Here is a 19,756-nt window from a genome sequence, read left to right as displayed (position 1 = left end):
CACCGTGGAATAAAGGAAAGCCCAAACCCCCAGTTTCCGTATGAAAACGCCGCGTGCACGAGCTCGTCCCGTGTGGAATGTACCGACCGTCGTCTCACGGGCCGGGGGCTCCCCCTCGCCGCGCCGCTCCAGCGGGAATGGCGGGCGCGGAGAGAGCCGGGCCCGCCGCGTGGGAAGCGCCGCCTGAGCCTCCGCGCATCCCAACACGCGGGAAAGTCCGACGCGCCGGCTGTGAACGGACAGGATCCGAGTGAGATGGAAAATGGGGCGGAAAAGCCCTGATCCTTATGAAGGACGAGACTCAGTTGTTAAATTTTAAGGGGTACCCGATGGCTTTTTCCAGGCACTCTACCAAAGAGCCGGCGGACAGAAAATCCCTCTCCACTTCCACAAATTTGATGTAGATGGATTTGGGCGAGACGCCGGGCTCTACGACGCAGTTCTGAGATAAAAAGGCGTTGATCCCGACCCAATCTTTGCTGAAGGTTTTGGTGTTTGCCTGGAAGTGTAAAAACAGGCACTGCTGCAGAGTCCGGACCTCAGCGATGCCAAGGTAACAATAGATAATCCGGGCGGATTCCATATCCACCTGGAGGGAGGCTTGTGGAGAGGGCACCTCCAGCTCCCCTGGAGTCTCATTGCCGGGGTCGGGCGCCCGGTGCTCGGCCAGCGGGGAGGGGGGTTTCTCGTGGCACTCCTCGTATCCGATGGCGTACAGGCCAGGGCTTTTGGGGATCCCTCCTGGCAACAAATACTGCACCACGTTCCCCCCGGTGGGTTTGGAGTGAGCGATGGGAATCCAGTCGATCTCCATGTGCAGCTCCAAGCACCTGGCTTCGCTGATGGTGATCTCCAGGAATTTGTAGTAGACGTTTTTCCAGTTCATTTTCTGCACTCGGGTCATGATCACCCGACCCTCTGGTTTTTCCGAGTTGAAATATTCCCGGAGCCGCTTGCCGAGAGGGACCTGCGAGCTGATCTCCGCGTAGTGGTAACGGATATCCTCCTTCCAGCGGGTGTTGTACCCGATGCCAAAAATGGCCAGTTTGTTAGAAAGATGGAGCCTGGAGAAGTCCGTCCAGCTCTGAAACAGCTCCCACTTCAACTGGACCGACTCCAAGATTTGCATAATGTTCTGCATGACGTCACGCTTCCTGGAAATTAAGGAAGAGGGAGAGAAGGACAAAGGCGTCAGAGCTGGAAAATCATCCTGGCAAAAACACAGACCTTCAGAAAACATTAACCCCCATTAGCTTTCTCGGCTCATTTTTATTATTACAATAAATAATGCTGGGGGAGTTTATGGACTGAAACTAACCCCATGATGGGTTTGGGGAATTTTTTTAATTAATCTCGGCAAAATCTAAACAAACCCAACCCAAACTCCTCACAGTATCAAAGAAACTCCAAGGAAACAGGTGTCTGGCATTGTTGAATAAAGCCACACTTAACTACTGGGTCATTCTTTACAGCCACGGGTTTCTATTGGCATGTGGTCCATGTGCTGCACCCCAATTTACAACTGTCACTCCAAAGGTTTCCACCTCACTGTTATCCCAAAAGTAATGCCAGCAAACAGAACTATTAACAGTAAAAACTCCAATGGAAACATCAAGTTGCTTCAAAGGTCTCAGTTCCAGTGCTGGCATGGAAACACGGCTCAAGTGACCAACACCCTGGAGTAGAAGATACACCCAGACACATTCTGGATCCTGTGGATTGAACAGGGGAATTCCTCCAGATAGGCAATAAAAAAATCCCCCTGCTCCCAAAGAGCTATTTGCACTCCCAGTAGTGAGGTTCCATGGAGTGGTTGACATCAGGACAGAGCATCCATGTGCACCCATGGAGAGTTGGAGCAGTTTCCTCTGGGATGAACGAGACCATTGGGGTGTGATTATCTGGCAGGGAGAACTCCTAATCTGAGGAGTTACTGTCCTATGATCAAAGGTGTAGGAAGATAATGCAACTCATTTGCTATCGAAGAAACCTCTCTTGGTCCAACAAACAGGATGTAAAAGCTCCTTCCATGCAAGTCTCCTTCCTTTTATCCATTGTGCCACGTCTGGAAACCTGAACTGGGGGGTCACCACATTCCCAAGAGGACATTTTCTCCTCCCAAACCCCACCATGAGTACAAACTGTACCAGGCAACAGTGCTTTTCTTCTGTGGGGCAGAAACTTCCCTCCCCCCTGGGGGTTCCTCAAGATCTTGCAGCACCAACCATGCCAGAAGATCCCTGGATAGACCTTAAAAGACGTTTTGGGAAGCGCATCTCTGCCATGACTGGAGTGTAACCGAGTTTCTGGAGAACACAGGAGGGACAGGCTGGGCCAGCAGAGCCATGTTTGGGCCAGGGATTCTTAAAAATGTCTGTTCCATTGCTGCCAAAATCCTGTTTCTTACTGCAAGTTATTCCTGAGGAATCAGTTCTACTGCCCGGCAGCAACAGAGAGAAATCCCAGGCAAGGAGAACATGTGCTCACCCCAAATCCACTTCCATTTACACACATACACTGCGGCAACACTGATTTGAAGCTCCCCTGCTGCTTTATCACGCTTGAAAAGTGTCTTTTGGAAGTGCAAGTTCACCCTCTGTGCACAGGGGGACGGGACAGACCAGGGCCCAGGGCAGTGCCGGGGCCCAGCGCGGTCTCACCGCTGGCACGCGCGCTCGGCTCCCAGCGGCAGCTGAGCTCCAGTTGCACACGGATCCCCATCCCAGGCAGAGCCAGGAGAGCGCGGCGTGGGCAGGTTTTCATTCAACAGTGGAGGAACAGAGCGAGGAACCGAAAGCAAAGCCCCCACCTTTATTAATTGCACTATAAATATATTCAGTTTAGCTCGGCACAATCCAGAGCTGGAGCTCGGGTGCATTAGTCACTCCGACTGCTCCTGTGAGGAACAGGAGCCTTTCCACAAGAGGGGATCTCTGGCAGCAGAGAAGGGCTTTCCACAGGGAACTCTTCACTTCCAGCACAGAGGAAAACAAGGAAAGAGGAATTTTAAGGAGTTTTGCCTTTCAGTTATAGCATCTCCTCCCTTATGCTGGGACTCAACAGCTCAGCTGAGCTTCCCATTCCCAGGCTCTACCCAGGACCCCCATGCCAAGCAGAGGTATCATGAGCAGTAAGACTTATTTATTTATTTATAATTAATTAAAATTTAATTGCCATTCATTGAACTATTTAAAATTACTTATTTAATATGCATTTATGTATTTGTTTTATTTATATTGCTAATGTTATTCACTTTTCAAGATAAAAACAGGAACAGAGCAGAGGGTTTACCCTGTTGCGTGTCTCAGGACAATCTCACTTGTCAGCTGCAGAAGGTGCCCTAGAGCTGGATTTTCCCCTGTCCTCAAACCACCACCACCTCCCTGCTGGAGTCTGGGATCTGCATTTCTTCCTCCTTGGAAGCTTCTGCAATTCAAATCAGGAAAGACTGGAGACAAGAACCAGTGCAAGTTTGTTCCAAGGCGCTGTTTCCAAACCAAGCAGACTTCAAAGGGGTCAGAACAGCTGCTGTCAGTGAAGTTCCACGAGCTTTTTCTAGTTCATCCTCCCAGTGCCTGCAGTGAATCAAACTGCTCCTCAAATCAACTCAAAACAGAGGAGCAGTCTCGAGGTAGCCTTTCACTTTTCAAAGCAGTTTATTTGGAGGCAGCAGTGTGCCAAGGGGAGGCAACAGCAGAGCTATTGCAGGGAAGGAGCATCTTGATGGAGCACGGGATGTGGACATGGGATACCTGTTGCCCTTTGCTTCCTACACCCCCAAAAATAAGGTGACACTGGGAAGATGGGAACTCCTCGTATGTCACAGACTCATGGAACAGTTTGGGTTGGAAGGGACCTTAAAGCTCATCTCATTCCAAATCCCTGTCACGGGTCAGGACACCTTCCACTAGCCCTGTTTGCTCTAAGCCCCGTCCATCCTGGCCTTGGACACTTCCAGGGATCCAGGGGCAGCCACAGCTTCTCTGGGCAACCTGTGCCAGGGCCTGCCCACCCTCACAGGGAAGGATTCCTTCCCAACATCCCATCTAACCCAGCCCATTCCCCCTTGTCCTGTCCCTCCATCCCTTGTCCCCAGTCCCTCTCCAGCTCTCCTGGAGCCCCTTTAGGCATCAGAAGGGGCTCTGAGGTCTCCCTGGAGCCTTCTCTTCTCCAGGCTGGGAGTGTTCACCTGGAGATGAGAAGGTTTCTGGGAGACCTGCGAGCACCTTCCAGTGCCTAAAGGGGCTCCAGGAGAGCTGGAGAGAAACTGGGGACAAGCGATGGAGGGACAGGACACAGGGAATGGCTTCCCACTGCCAGAGGGCAGGGTGAGATGGGATATTGGGAAAAAATTGTTCCCTGTGAGGGTGGGCAGGCCCTGGCACAGGATGCCCAGAGAAGCTGTGGCTGCCCCATCCCTGGAAGTGTCCAAGGTCAGGTTGGACGGGGCTTGGAGCAACCTGAGATAGGGGAAGGTGTCCCTGCCCATGGCAGGGGGTGGAACTGGATGAGCTTTATGGTCCCTTCCAACCCAAACCATTCTGGGATTCTGATTCTCCCTGTCCAAAAGCATAGCACAAAGTTCATCAAATAATTTGAACAATTTTATGGAGATTATTTCTGCTGAAAATCTGCACTTGACCAAGACTGCAGATGAACCAAAGTGCCCCGACTTTGAACTAAGTTATCTACATTTTAAAATGTACACAAAGAGGTAAAAAGTTAGGCAACTATTAATCTTCTGGGACTTTTAGATGCAAATCTATTTTTTGAAGATAACAAATAAATACCCATCTTATCTTTGTATCAGCCCTACTACTCCTGACTGCTTTTAACCTATGAAGTCAGAGTCTAGAAGTTCCTTCCCCTCACAGACAAGAAGAAAATCAGCTTTCAGCAAATCTGTGTGTTGGAAGATGCTTTGTGCTTCCACTGAGCACGTAGGACTGTCACACTCCACAAAATGTCCCAGAGTTCAGAGACTCCAGTGTACTTTAGGGGGAATTTGGGGGGAAAAATGACCATAAAACCGTGAAAAGGTCTGATTTATCAAAACCTAGTCCAGCTGTCCATGTACAGAACTTGGAAGAGAAAATTCAGGTAGTCCAAGCCTTCACCTCAGAAAATTCAGGATTCTTTTGCTATGCAGCTCCCTAAAGGCTGCATAACAGAACAGCACCAAGAAACTGCTCAATAACAACATTTATACTGAAAAATGTTACCTTCTCCAGGTTGTCCCTGAGTTGCTAAACTGAATTTGCTCCATGTGAAGAAAAAAGTCACCTTTGGGTAAGTGAAAATCCACCTGAAGTGAGAAGTTTGATGAAGCTACAGCACTACAATGGAAGTTTCTTGTTAATTATTTTTATTTTATTATTTCCTTTTTAAATTATTTTATTTTTATTCATATTTTAACGGTTTGGGGTTTTTTTAAGCTTAGGAGGGTTTTTTTCATGGAGTTACAGTACAAAGCCTCTGTTGTATGACTCACCAGGGACGCTCTGCTGCTGTTCCCAGTGCTGGTGACCTCCTACGCTCCAGGAGCTCGTTTTCCACCATGGAAAGCCCCAGACTGACTCCAGATGACACTACAAGCCATCTTGGTGGGGGAGCTCCCATGTGGAACACACCCCGAAGGTTCACTCCCCCCACAGATGGATCCACAACCACCCAGGGATTTTACAACCCTAAAGGTTGGCAGAAAGCAGCCCTGGATGGAGTAAACCCAGCACAATTCCTTTCATTTTTGGGAATGCTCCGTGTTATTGTTGGCGAGGGAGATTCGCACGCTCAAAGCACTCAGAACGCTCCAGTGTTTGCTGCACTAACCCAGCCAAAAGGTTACAAATAAGGTCTGGAAAGTCATAAAAACTAAAATGAAAGACTCCCAGGCTTTGGCATGCCTTCCCACCAAGGAAGGGAGCTTTTCTTGTGGATTTTATCCGTGGTTTAAGTCCTTGCATCCATGTAGTAAGCCTCGTTTCGTTTGCTGAATGGCAAAGCCAAGGAGAAACAGAGTTGTGAAGCTTTTCAGCTGTTCTGAGGTAACGGGAATAATGCATAAAGCAGACTCAACTGTATGAATAGCCTTGCACAATGTATTTATAATTATAATCAGAAGTTTCAAATATCCTCCCCTCCTGCACAACATCCCCAGGGAAATACATTCCAGGGTAAAACATTCATAAATTACTTACTGCGTGTCTTCTGAAGACTCCTGTTTTATCTTTAATGTTCTTTTCGTGGTAGGCATTTCATCTGAAAGGTAAAATTCCAACACATAATTATATTTTAGATAATGTACTTAGGGCCTTTTTTACTTTTTATTTTATTTTCCAGAGGCTGAAATTAAATTAAAAAAAAAATTAGAGTTGCTTCGTAAGCCAGGCAGTCTGCTGGAGTTCTGCACGAGTCAGTTCCAGTTCCTAAACCCTCTGTAATTGATTTGGTTTTTCTTTAACTTGGAAGGGATGCTGTCAGTTAAGATCTGAATCTCTCTCTGCAAGTGCAAAACCTTTCAAGGACAAGGTTCCAACCCCTGCTGTTAAATCACAAATCAACCAAATTGCAAACTGCATTGTTTAAAGAAATAGGAAAAAAAAATAGGAGAAAAGAGAGAAAAAAGGCAATTCTGCTTCCAATGGCACAGCTGAAGACAAGCAGCAGCAGAACTGCATCTGTGTTCCATTCAGATGCTGTGTGCCAAGTGCTTTGCTCACAGCTTCTGAGCACGAAGGGCATCTCAGCCCCGGCGCACGCAACCGTCCCCGAGAACGGTGACAAACCAGGAGATCCCGCTTTGACTCACCAAAACAAGCCAAACCAGACAGAATTAGCCATCATTTACATACGTTTTGTAACGTTTCTCTTCTCCCCACTGTTTCTCTCCCACATATTTCTGATTTTTAAATCCCCCAGGGAAGAAGTCTGAGGAACTGGAATGCAGTTAACAGCCAACTTGAAAATGTTAACGCTAAACCGTGATTTAAGGCTCTTTCAAAGCATCCTGACTCACCAGTCCCCCAAACACAGACAGGAACAGATACCTGACTGCATCTCCTCTCCCTCTTTCATCCTACAAATGGGGGTAAAAAGCCTTTATCTAATTCACCTTCTCCACTTGCAGCTCCATTGAATTCGATCAACTTCAAGTTTCCTGTGCTCAGGCAAGGGAGGAACACACACCCATAAGAGCAGTGGCTCAAGAGGGAGAAATATGCCTAAAGAAAGCCACTTCTTCCCAGAACTGCTCAGATTGGTGAGCATTTTCCATCGGGAATGTGGTACCTTGCTCTGTTTAACATAACACACAAGCAACAACTAAATGTCCAAATTAATTAATAGACTGATTCTTATGCAGAGACAACAATAATTCAGGCAAGAAAAGCACATGGAGGAGTTTGGTTTAGGTCTCAATCCTCAACTGTGAGCTTGCTAGCTATTTTTTGTATTTAAAAAAGGTCACACACCTGGATATAAACGTATTTATGTGTTTAATTTCAATATAGCAGAGTACAGAGGAAGGAGTAACATTTTTTTACAGTTCTTGGTGTCACCAGCAGCAGGTTGAAGCTCTATTCACAATTTAAGCAGATGGTGTTTGAATGATAACACTCAGCTACCACTGAATTTTACTTCCCATGAAGGGAAGTAAAACTGAGAGCAGACGAAGAGACAGGGAAGGTGTCACCTCCTCCATCATTTCTGGCCACACAGCCCTTCTTTCCTCCTGACAGGCTCTTCAAACTCCAGTTCTGATGCTAAAATGCTTCAAGAACCACGTGTTACTTTTGATTGACTGGGGGATTTCTGTCCTTTTCCCCCAGGGATGTGTTTTAGCACCCTGAGGACATCACACCCGAGAGATGAAAGTTGGTACTGAGCATGTGTGAGACAGGCACGAGCACAGGTAAAACCCGAGACTGGAGATGTGCCAGGATGGGATTTCTTACCCAATTCCTGCTCTCCGGTCTGGTAGCAGTGAAGGTCCTGACTGTGGTTTCCCCAGTCCTCCTGGGAATACTCCTCCATCGTGCTGCCATCCGACTCCAGCTCCTGGTACAAGCCGCTGCTGTTGATGAGGACGGGCTGGCAGGGCTGGGAGTCCCATCCTCCCTGCCCAAACACCTGCTCCAGCTGCTCAAACGTGTAGCTGCTTTTCCTCTTCCCAACGCCGTGCTCCTTCACGCGGCTGTAGCACCTGCGGAGGGTCTGACACAGAGGAGCGGGTTAAGCCACGGGGCACTGGGCTGGACACCACACAGGCACCTGCAGACAGTCACAGGGCTGCCAGGCAGAGTTTAGGGGCTTGGGGGTTATTTCTGCTGGTCATATTTGCCCCACACTCACGAGCAACGCTCCCAAATTATTCTACACCTGCCAGGAAGCATCGTTTGTACCCGACGTTCCCGCTTAGCATTAATGTTACCACAACAGAGGACAAGTTGTGTAGCAGTTGCAGGTTCCTTGGATTTAACATGGTTGATTTATTGTCTTTCCCACTTATTAAAAAAAAATAAAATATAAAATCCCCAGATCTGCTATGGACGCAGGGAAAAAAATAAAATAAATCAAAATACCAAGAGCCCCCCAGTCAGAGACACCAACCAGCCAGGAAAATGCACACCTACTACAGGGAGGAGAAAGCAGAGCTGGTGTTGTGCCCACAGCTTGGAGAGGGAGAAGCAGGGAGGAGAGAGAAAGGAAAAGAGAAAGATTTCCCCCAAAGCAAAGACAGTTCAACCTTCCTCACTCTGGTAAGAAGACACAAGGTACAAAATGGATATGCCTAAGCTTTTCAGCTAGAAAAATATATATTACTTACACATTTTTGCATTCCTTACTAACTCACTCTGTCTCTTGTGAAGCTGCTGAAATTTAAAAGAGGTCAAATCAATAATGCTCCCAATTCCCAGACTTCCATATCAAGCATTAAGTAAGAAACAGCACTGAGGTGGCATGGTCTGAGCAGCCTCTCAAACAGTGCTGGGGTCAAACCTCCCACACAGATGCAAAAGGCTCCTCTACCTTTGGTGAGCCCTTTGACATCCCACACCAACAGCTGAGCTGCTCCACAAGTTCCAGCCGCCCTTTCCCCCTAATTCTGAGCAACATACAACTATTTGGGGGTAAAGAAAACTAAAGCTTAATACGCAGGTCTCGATGTGGTTTTAATTCTAATACTGCTCAACTTTTGAAAGGCCCCAGGTTTGCTGGAACTTGATGGGTTTTGGATTGGCAAAGTGCTAGAAAATATTAATTTTTTTTTTAAGTTGAATTTATTAGATTGTTGGGGTTCTAACCTGAATGGCAAAGCTGCCTCTAGAATTCAAGAGACACTGTTGCTTTCTGGAGGAGGACTGTAACAGACACATCATTACAAAAAACACTTGTTTCATTCCCCAAAAAGGAACTTTTATGACTCCAGAAAGCTAGAACCTACCTAATGCTCCTCATATGCTGGTTTAACAGCATCAGCAGGAAAGGGGTACATTTCTAACCAGTTTCCTCCTGAGATTCAGAGCCCTAGGAGCAGAAGCAAAACTGCTAAGCAGCAAGTCAGTATTACCCTGCTGTTTTAAATAAAAACACACAAAATTAACACAAAATAAAAACTGACCCATATAAACACACAGGCAGCAACAGGCACCAGTGGCTTATGGTGGTTTAAGGTGGAACCTTTCACAATTTTACCTTTGCTACCTCAGGATAAACAGACAGATCCTCTTTGGATGGACACCAGCACACTTTAGGCTTCTGTCTGTGAGCTGGAGGAAAAACAACTGGCTACAGCAACCTGGAACCAAAACCTGGCCTTGAAACCTGTCAGCACCCACCAGGTGCAAAGTGGGTTCCCTCAGCTGGGGGTACAGCTACATTTGCTTGTTAAAATTCAGCTTCCTCGCTCCAATTTCTCTCCTTTCAGCTCAAATCTCACCAAGTGGTATCTCAAACTGCCCGAGCGATAAGAGCAAACTCTTGTTTCACTCACAGCCTCTTTCTAAAATCCACCCCAAGTCAGACCTTCTTAAAAATATATTTCCCAAATCCCAGTTCTTGCATCTGCCCTGGCTTATCCACCAGAGTTAAACACAGATTTAGAGCCTCTAGCTGCATTTATTAGCAGCCTTTAAGCGACACAAACTGTCTCCAAAACATCCCTACTCCTGGCCAAGCCCTCTGGGAACACTAGACACCCACAGCCACTCTATTTTCACACTCTATTTTCAGCCTGTGCTTCAAACACCAATGGGGCTATGGAGGATCTCACACTGGGTTGTAGCCCAGTAGTAATTAATTATTTCAGTCAGGCTGCAAACTGGCTTATTTTACTATGAAAATAATTTAGCAGCAAGTCAATGAAGACTAGGGGAATAACTAAAGGGAGTAAAGCAGAAAGGGGGACAAAACTAAATGAGCAATAATGTCACTGCTGATTACTCCTGCAGGTCAAGAGTGTTTCTGGGGATACTGCCTAGATGCTCACCTGGGTGTGTTACCTCTGCTTCTGCCAGTAGATAACCTAAAATTTGAGGGAGATAATCTCAAATTTGGGGCTTTCCAAAGCACCAAAAGGCCTGTGGCCAAGCAGCTGGTGGCTCCCTGGTCTTGTTTGCTGGACAATCGAGATTCTTGCTAGCTCCTTCTTCTTAGAGGTTCTCCCCAGTGTCTCCAATGGGCAGTCCCTTCTAGTTTTTGTGATGTTCCCTCCCAACACCACAGGTCAGCCTCGTTTCATGTAAGCCCACAGCCTTCTCTTCTTCAGAGACTCTGGTAAGACCTAAATAATTGCTCAGACTTTGGGAAACCTGAAGATTTTTTTAGCCCTTAAGCTTTCTCCCAGCAGGTCATTCTGATCTCCAGGATCTAGGTTTTTCTTACGCACCTCCTCTACTCCTCCTGGTGTCCAGCTCAACTCCTGCTCCGTGGTTCCTAAAGTGCACACACACAGATTGATACAGATACACAGGAAACCAGGAAATTTAGGACAAGTAACCGAAAACAGACCTGATCACTGCCCAGTGACTGCCCAGACTGGAAGAGATCGAGGCTTTTGCTCATTGTTCTGCAACACTGCCTGCAACACGAAGACAGATTATCCCCACTTAATTTACAGTTAGGAAAATCAAAGGAGGAGACAGTCACGAAGCTCAACGTGGATTTTCTCACCATTTCTAACACACGAGTCCTCATCTCTACGAGTGAAGCCACCGGAGAACCTGGACCTCTGCAGGAACTGCAGGATGAGGATCAGAGAAGCCTTAGGGAGTGACTTTAGGAAGGTTGACATCACAGTCCTCCTTCCAGCAAAAAATGAGGGAGAACCACACCACAGTGAGCTTTTTATACATAACCTGAGGTTGTCTAACACAAGGAACTCCAGATCCCTGATCTGAGACATGTTCTTACTCAGGGAGACACTACAGGCTCTACAGAGCAATTTGGTGGCCTGTGGCTGTGTCCACAATCGTCTCTTTAAGCTGATTAAGTAACAGCAGCCTAAAGGGGTCCCTATGGCCTTGAGCACCACTCAGCAAAACACTCAGCTCTGAAGATGCTCCTTTACTTAATGGGAGAGAGGAGCTCTCAGCTCTATATCCCAAAATAAGAACAACAGTATCAAACAGCTCCCTCCCTCATCATGCCAGGATATTCACAGGCAAAACGAGATGAAACTACACTGGGACAAAAGAAACGGCCTTTGAAGCATGGAGTGGTTGTAGGGGACAGTGGAAGGTCTTGGAAGTCTCCATTCCTGAGTTCCCAGGAGCAGAAGGAAACAGAACTGGAGACAGCAGTCTGATAGCTCCAGCTCAAGAGCTTTCAGGTTAAAAGCTGTGTGCAAGGCAGGAGAACACAAGGCTTACACTGGGTATCACCACAAGAAGCCCCGTTCCTGTGATTTATCCAGAATAAAGGGGGAACAGCAGAACCTCAAACTCTCAAGTCAGAGAGCTGACAGTCTCGACACACCTCCAGCACGAGGAACCAAGCTGGAATGCTCCTCTGCAGAACACGAGGGCCCTGCACAAACACAGCCCCCTGAGAGCTCCCACAGGAGCTGCTGCAGCCCTGTCTGCAAAGGCTCCAGCCCCACAGCTGGCTGCACATCTGCCCTCACAGCAAACCATGCTCTGCACCACAGAGCGAGGCCTCAGTTGTATCCCCACATACCTGAACACACAGGCACTTCCTGAGGGATTTGGCTCTGGGACAGAAAAGCAAAAGTGATGGGAAAGAACCTTTTCCAGCCTAAATGCATCAGATGCCTGAGTAAGGTTCAGCCTGCTCCTGGCAGAACCTGTTCAAACGCTTCCTGTGGAGCGATGAAGGCCACACCTGAGTAAGTTATCTTGCCTTTGCAAACAAGCTCGTTCCTAAAATCAAACCTGAAGTTTCATGCATCCATTGTGATCAGGACAAGCATCTTTACACCACCCACAAAACCAGATTTTTATGGAAATCCCAAAACTGCAGTAGCCTGGATCAAAAGGGGTCTGAGATGTACTCAAGAGGTCAAACCTGTGCAATCCATGGGAGACCACAGACTCAGATCCTTGCTGGTCCTTGCTCTCAAACGAATGGAGCGAGGCCATAAGCCCGTCCAGAAGAGGAAGAGCAGCACAAACCATTTCACGGGTGAGAGGGAAAATGCTCCTCTCCAAAACAAGCTTCAGCCAAGTGGCTGAAAGCATCAACATGGGCAGCACCACGGGGAAAATGCCTCCTGTAATTCAGAAGGCTGAAAACCTTGACAAAGAGTGCTTGAACCCCAGTGTTCACCAGGACCAGTGGTCAAGGGGTAGTAACAGGTGAGACCACAGCAGTCCAGAAAGCATCATTTGCTTGGCCCCAAATTATACACTCAGCAGGAAGGAAATAACCAGGAATGCCAGTGCTTGAAGCTGTATGCAAAAATCAGGAGGATTCTTAACACCTTCCCAAGTCCTCCATAGTCAAAGAGCACGACAAGAAAAAACTGTGTGTGCCCAATCCAGAATCTAATGTTCAAAAATCTCAAAAATGAGATTTAATGCTCAAACTTAGCGAATTTGTCCTTCTGCAATGATTTCCTGACCATCAACTGTTTCTGTCTCAACAAGATAAATCTACCAGCTCGCTCCCAGCTTCCTCAGGGAATCACTCTGCACCCATGGAACGAGCAGTGGATGACCCAGGTATACCAGAACAACCAGACCAAACTATTACAGACACACAACATGGCTACACAAGCCACTGGATTGTAAAGGTACTAGCCCTGCCTGTGTAGTTTGAGCCAGATTATTACAGGCATAATAGTGCTCTGCAAACAGCCCAGCTGAAGAGAGCAGATCCAAGAGGGTTTGCTCCAGATGACTGGGATCTCCCAGAGATCCCCCTCTGCCACAGCCCCACAAAGGAGTAAAACAACTAGATCTGCTCTTTGTCACTGAAGAGTTTCTTTTTCCTGGCTATAAATGTCAACAGAAAGTTGCTCTCACCTACGGGGGCTGTGGGAAAGGATTGAAGGGATGATAAGAAACAACCCAGCCTGGAAAACCCAGTGCATCTGAATGTATCTAAGCCAAAGAAAGAACCAAAGGTAACTTAAACACCTGCACATGTTGTAGCCAGGGAGCTGCTGTGACAGGCAGCTGGGACCGAGAGAAACTCAAGAGGAAGACAAACCACATCCACAAGAAATAGAACCACGGAATGGGTTGGATTCGAAGGAACCTTAAAGTCCATCTCATTGCAACCCCTTGCCCTGGGCAGGGACACCTTCCACTACACCAGGTTGCTCCAACTCCCATCCAACCTGGTCTTGGACACTTCCAGGGACGGAGCAGCCACAGTTGCTCTGGGCAACCTGTGCCAGGGCCTCACCAGGGAGAGTTTTTTCTTAATATACAATCTAACCCTACTTTCTGGCAGTGTGGAGCCATCCCCCCTTGTCCTGATACTATACGCCTTGGAAAAAGGCCCTTTCCATCTTCCTTGTAGGCTCAAATCAAAGGCACAGCTGCTTTGAAGGTGGATGGTTGGCTGGTTGCTACAAAACACACCAATGCTCCACCAGTTGAGATCTTCAAATTAGGAGACAGCAGCTCCACTTGACCCTATCGGACCCAAGGATGGGATTCCGGGTGAAATCCAACCTCCTGTAACGTGCAGCAGGTCATACAAGATCACAGCAAGTGTTGCTTCTGAGACAGCCTCATTAAAGCAGCTTTTCCTGCCTTAAAAATTACTTCATGCAAGATTTACAAACAGACAAGTTTGCATCGTAAAGCATCTAAAACCACAGCCCTGCTACAAACGAGCCCTGCCATCACCACTTCACACGCTGCTTAAAGCAAGAAACACCAAGAGCTGACAGTCAGGCGTAATTTGTCATTCCTTCCCCGCTACTCAGGTGTCATTTTTTTCCATCCCTCCCGTTTCATGGGGGCTCGTGGCAGTCCCAGCTCCTCTTTCCGAGCGCCGAACCAGCCTCTTCGAGGTACGGAAAATCCAACAACTGGGCAAGTGGGATAGGCAGCAAGACTTGGAAATTCCTGCAGCTGGCAGTTAAGATGCTGGAGCTGCTTCTCTTTGAATCAATGGCTTGGCATCGACTCTGGGAAAGGCAAAACAAAAGCAGAACTCGCATTTCCGCAGTGGCTGAAGGAACGACGTGTTGAAAATGCTCCCGAATTAGTTTTAATGGCAACTTTTAAGAAGGGATTTGTCTTTGCTCAGGAAAGGCTTTCCAGCTGTGCCCACAGCCAGAGGACTTCCAGCCCTGGAACGCCTTCCCATCTCAGCTAAGCAAAGTGCCATCGAGAGGGCGAGTCTCTGATTCTGTGGAGATGGGAGCAACAGAAGCAGAAATCCTTCCAAGGGTTTAAAAAATTGCCTAAAATCCGGTTCTGAGAAAACAACCGTTCTTTCAAGAACACTCCTTTAAAACAAAACAAGTCTTTATTGCCTGAAAACGCCCCTTGTGCAGCTCCAACTGCAACACCTGAGCTCACCTGAGCTCATTTTCTCATAGTTAAGCTCCCAGTGAATCTCCTGCTGCCTGTGCCTGGCTGAAATGGCACTGTCAGGTGCAGGATCCTGGCAAGGATGGGAAGGGTTTGGCCAAATATTCCATCACCTGCCTGAAAACCCTGGCACAAAGGTCAAACTTGAAAACTACAGGACTGCTGCAGGGAGGTGATGAACTTCAGCACAGACAAAGCAGGCTAAATCCTTGTTGAGGAACACAGGGAATAGGAGGAGGGCTGGATGAAAGGCACTTGTGAATGGCTCCTCAGCACCGGCTCCCTGTCACAGGGACAGTCAGAGCTGCCGCTGAACAAGCAAGGATTAAGGATACAGCGTGACACGGAACTGTGGTGCACAGGACAGCTTTTCTGGGAATGCAACAGGCAGAAATCAAGATGTTTCACCTCTCCTGTGGCTCCTGATTGCTCAGCTCACCAAGCCACCGACCTCGGAGCCAGCAAGCCGCAGTCAAGCTCTCTTTCCAAAGGAAAAGCTGCTGGAACGGTTACATGTGAATCCCTAAATTTGAAACAGACCCTTCCAGAGCAGCTCCAATCCAACAGCAGCCTCATTCCAGCTGCTGAAGTGCAGAGAAACACATGCAGATGGTGAGGGATGGGTTAAAATCTGCAGTAGGACCTTCCTGCTCACCCTGTTTGAATTAGGAGGGAACCCATCCACGCCATACAACTGGAAAACTCTCTGCTTCCAAGCTGACTTGTTCCTTTCCAGCTCAACTTGGTCCTCAAGACTGTGGCCAGGGAAGGCAGGTATCCCAAAGCAACCCAGTGTCAAGCCCTTATCTAAAACACATTTATAATATCAGTTGAACAAGGTATGTCTGAAGCACCATTTACATTTACAATCCAGCAGCAAAGCCTCACGCTGCCATTCCCTAACGGGCATTAAGTATCCCATAAAATAATGGAAATATGGAACACTACGGATAAGGAAGGGATGGAGCACAGATAACTCCCAGCCAGGCATCACGGTGTTGAAGAAGAGCCCACCCTGACATCCTGTGGTCTACAAACATCCAACAGGTCTGCCAAGAGCTGCTCCTGGTGATAAACATCACCCGGTGCCCTTTCACTCTGTTTGACCAGTGGTTTCTTTCAAGCTGGAACATTTCAGGGGCAAAGACATGATTAAGCCTCACTTTTGAAAGGAATAGGGGAGAATCCTTGGCTGCAAGGAGCTCCAGCTGATGGGAGTCACCCAAACACTTGCTCCAGCCCCAGGGCAGCCACAACCAGCTCCATCCAACAGCGCTGTCCAAACCCAAACAGCCGGGTCTGGGCTGTCCTAACAACGAGACGTCTCCTCACAACCTGCTCAGCATCCCCTCGAGCATTAATGCTGGGACCAAAACTGGGGCAGAGCTCTGTCCCTGACAGATGATGCATTGAATGCCACCACAGCCCAAAACCGTCAGGCAAAGCCAAACCACACCAGGGAACTTTGCCGTCGTGCACCTTGAAAGGCGCCAAGAAAATGAGGCACTCCGAGACGGTCAGCAGTGCAGCAACATTCCTCTCCAAAAATATCTGGTTGTGTTTGAGGGAAACAGATCCCTGAGCAGCAAACACATGGACACAAGGAGAACACACCGGGAAACCAAAGCTTCTATAGGAAGGGGGTTTGGTTTGAGCATCTGCTTCCAGGGACAGGCTGTTCTAATTAACAGGGGGGATCTCTCACTTACACTCCGGGCATTCCTGATGCTGCAGTACCCCTTATTCCATGTATTTTGCCAACCAAAGGCAGCCTGAGTGGACACATCTGGAGAGTCCCAGCCCACCTGGGCTGGCACAGGGATATTTAAGAGATGGGAAAAGGAAAGGAGAAACAATGGGCTCTACTGAGCCCCAGCAATTACAACCCATTACTTTTTCAATCCACTGGCATTTTGAGGTGGCTGCAGGAGCCTCCCGAGTCAGGAAAGGGGAAATAAAAGCCACAGGGAGCTCAGAGAGTTTAATTCATCCTCCCAAACATCATCCATGTTTACAAACTCAAACCCTCCCCACATCGACCCCCACATCCACGATTCTTCTCTCTGAAGGAGCAGGATGTGGCTGCTCCCAAATGGGGCACCAAACCCAGCCCCTCTTTCCCCAGGGAATGATGGAACTGGAAAGATCCCTCTGCCAAACGCAGCCCAGGGGGCCGTTTATCAATCACTCAAAGGGTCTGTGAAGACTCAGCATGCCCCAGGAGAGCTGGGGAAGCCTTTGGTCCCTGTAAAGCAACTCCAAAGCAAAGGAGGGAACCAGGAGTGCAGAAGCAACCAGAGCCCAAGCCACCCCTCCTTACTGGAGGAACTGGGAGCTCCTTTTTCTCCAGGAGGCCTCAGGGAGCAGCCAGTGCCAGCCCCTCATGGACAGAAGATGCTGGGGGACACGTAAGGGGACAGAGTCAACGACGGTGCCCACCACACTCAGGGCCAAAGGAGGGGACCCAGGGCTGCCCCAAAAAAACAGGGGGAGGGTCCTACTGTGGCTGTTCCCGTGAGGGGGGACACGAATGACTAGGACAGTTTATCCCTCCCTGCTCAGGAGCAGGGATTGCTGCCACAGCCCACCCATGCTGGAGGAACTGCGGGGCTGAACCCAGTGCCCAGGTCTCAGGAGTGCCGCTGGAGACTGCAGGTGCAGGGGGTGAACCCGGGGGATGTGGCACCAAGGAGTTGCCAGCCAGGACCTGCAGGGAGCCAGGCAGCTGAGGCAGGGGGTGTGGTGCCCTGCACCCAGGGGCAGGGCTGGGCTGGGCTGGGTGGAGCCCTGGGGACACCCGTGCCAGGCCCAGAGGACACTCGGGAAAACTGCAGCACGGAGAGACCCCAAAGCGCTGAGCCCCGGGGGCACGGTGCCCCCAAAGCCAGGGCCAGAGAATGCCCACACCCGACACCAAAGGATGATACGGGAAAGATCCCGACGGGATGGAGCTGCCACGACGCAGCGCTCCATACTCAGGGCCAAGGGCTGGGCTAAGCCCTGGGGACATGGTGCCCCACACCAGGGCCAAAGGATGCTCAGAAAAACCCCTCTCCCGGGGGAGCCCCTGAGGGACGATCCCTTGGGGGGGTGACCCCAGAGCTCACCCACCCGCGGCGGGGCCGAGCCCAGGGACCCTCGGCCCGCCCCTCCCCTGCCGGGCCGCGCCCCCCGGGTACCTTGATGCGCTCCCGGCACTGGGACGGGGTGCGCTCGTAGCCCAGCTCGGCCAGGGCGCGGGAGACGCGCTCGTACATAGCGGGCCCGGGCGCTTTGCTGCCGAACACGGTGCCCGCGCCCTCCAGCTGCTGGTACCGCGCCTCCACCAGCCGCTCGTTGCCCCACACGGCGATCAACGCGTTGGTCTCCGCCGGCGTCCAGGACATGCCGCGGCAGGCGGCGGCCGCGGCCGCAGCGGCGGCGCCGCCCGGCGAGAAGGAGACGGAGGGCGAGGCCCCGCCGCGGGCGCCCAGCGCGGCCCCGCCGGCCGCCGGCCCCGCGCCCAGGGGGGAGGCGCCGCTGGGTGTGGAGGGGTCAGATAGGCTGGGGTTGCCGTCGCTGAGCGCGCCCGGCGAGCCCGGGGACAGCACCTCCATCTTGGGGACGCGGAGCGGCGGCTCGGCCGGCGGGAGCTGCGAGGAGCCGCAGGGCGCCGCCATGATGGGGGTGCGCACCGAGCGGGCGGAAGTGACGCGCCCCTGAGGGGCGGTGCTTCCGGCAGCGCAGGGCTGGGGGCGTGGCCGGATCAGGGAGGGGGCGTGGCGAAATGCGAAGGGGCGGGGAATGGGCGGGGTTGTGTTTTGGGGCGTGGTCATGGAAATTAGAGGGGCGTTGTTTGTTATGGGCGCGGTCAAGGGGCGTGGTATTGTTGGGCGGGGCCTGTTTGGAAGCGGGCGGGGTTGAGCGATGGGCGTGGCCATATGAGTGGGCGCGTGTGCTATGGGCGTGACTACATGTATAGGCGTGGTCTCGTGGGTGGGCGTGATCTCGTGGGTGGGCGTGGTCTGTGGGTGGGCGTGGTCTCGTGGGTGGGCGTGGCCCCGGCCCCCACCCGGGCAGCATCCCTGGTGACCCCCAGGGACTTGGACCCCAAAAGCCTTTCCTACAGTGCCTGGGACTGAGCGCCCCCAGCTGTGGGGCTGAGCACCTTGAAATCTGGGGCTGAACATCCCAAACGGGGGGCTCAGCATCCTCCAGTCCCAAATGCGCGCCTGAGCATTCCCGTCGTACCGGAGCTGACTACCCCCGAATTCTACGGTCCCAGAAGTGGGGGCTGAGCAGCCCCAAATTCTAGGTCTGAGCATTCCCCCCTCCCCCTTAACCCCGAGGTCGAGCACCCCTGAAGTGTGGGGACTGAGCATCTCGAAGCACCGCGGCTCCCCCCGTTTTCGGGGTGGGGGCAGGGACCCCTCTTCTCCCACCGCTTGCTGCCCCCGGCCGCGGTGCCCCCGCAGCCCCGGGACCTCAATTAGCGGTGGCCGTGATTGATGAGCCGAGGGGCAGTTCGCGGAGGGAGGGGGGAACACCCCAGCTGCGCCCCAACTCTTCGTTAAGCCAAGACTAACGAGCGTCGAGGAGACTCGACCTCCCCAGACCACCCCCCAAAAGCTCCCATCATCCAAGGGGGGGCGGTTAAGAGGGGTCCTAAGGGATCCCCGCCTGGACTGGTTAATTAAACGCTTTAATTAGGGCCGTGTTGGTTAAACAAATGGGGTGGGGGCGGCAGGACTTGGCGGGGGACATCCCCC

General features: G+C 50.5%; 1 protein-coding gene across 9 annotated transcripts; it reads right to left on the bottom strand.

Annotated features, from left to right (window-relative positions):
• Positions 1-191: 191 nt before the first annotated feature.
• MSANTD2 (Myb/SANT DNA binding domain containing 2) lies at positions 192-18,672 on the bottom strand. 9 transcript variants are annotated; one of them, XM_027897798.1, is made up of 7 exons: positions 11,008-11,885; positions 10,886-10,932; positions 9,443-10,780; positions 8,825-8,870; positions 7,953-8,211; positions 6,198-6,258; positions 192-1,154 (listed from the first exon to the last, which is right to left on the bottom strand). In XM_027897798.1, exons 4-7 carry the CDS (start codon positions 8,834-8,836, stop codon positions 302-304), a joined length of 1,185 nt encoding a protein of 394 aa, XP_027753599.1. In that variant the 5' UTR covers positions 8,837-8,870; positions 9,443-10,780; positions 10,886-10,932; positions 11,008-11,885; the 3' UTR covers positions 192-301. The 9 variants fall into 9 exon arrangements, with proteins under 9 accessions (XP_027753599.1, XP_027753601.1, XP_027753602.1 ...); XM_027897800.1 differs by having other exon boundaries at positions 9,443-9,525; positions 10,487-11,885; XM_027897801.1 differs by having other exon boundaries at positions 9,443-9,572; positions 10,886-11,885.
• Positions 18,673-19,756: the final 1,084 nt, after the last annotated feature.

This window comes from Empidonax traillii, unplaced genomic scaffold (genome assembly GCF_003031625.1).
Source record: "Empidonax traillii isolate 1590-97213 ecotype Southwest subspecies unplaced genomic scaffold, ASM303162v1 scaffold561:size787514, whole genome shotgun sequence".
Classification (NCBI taxonomy): Eukaryota; Metazoa; Chordata; class Aves; order Passeriformes; family Tyrannidae; genus Empidonax; species Empidonax traillii.
The sequence above is the reverse complement of the archived record's forward strand: the minus strand, read 5'-3'. Positions and strand labels throughout refer to the sequence as shown.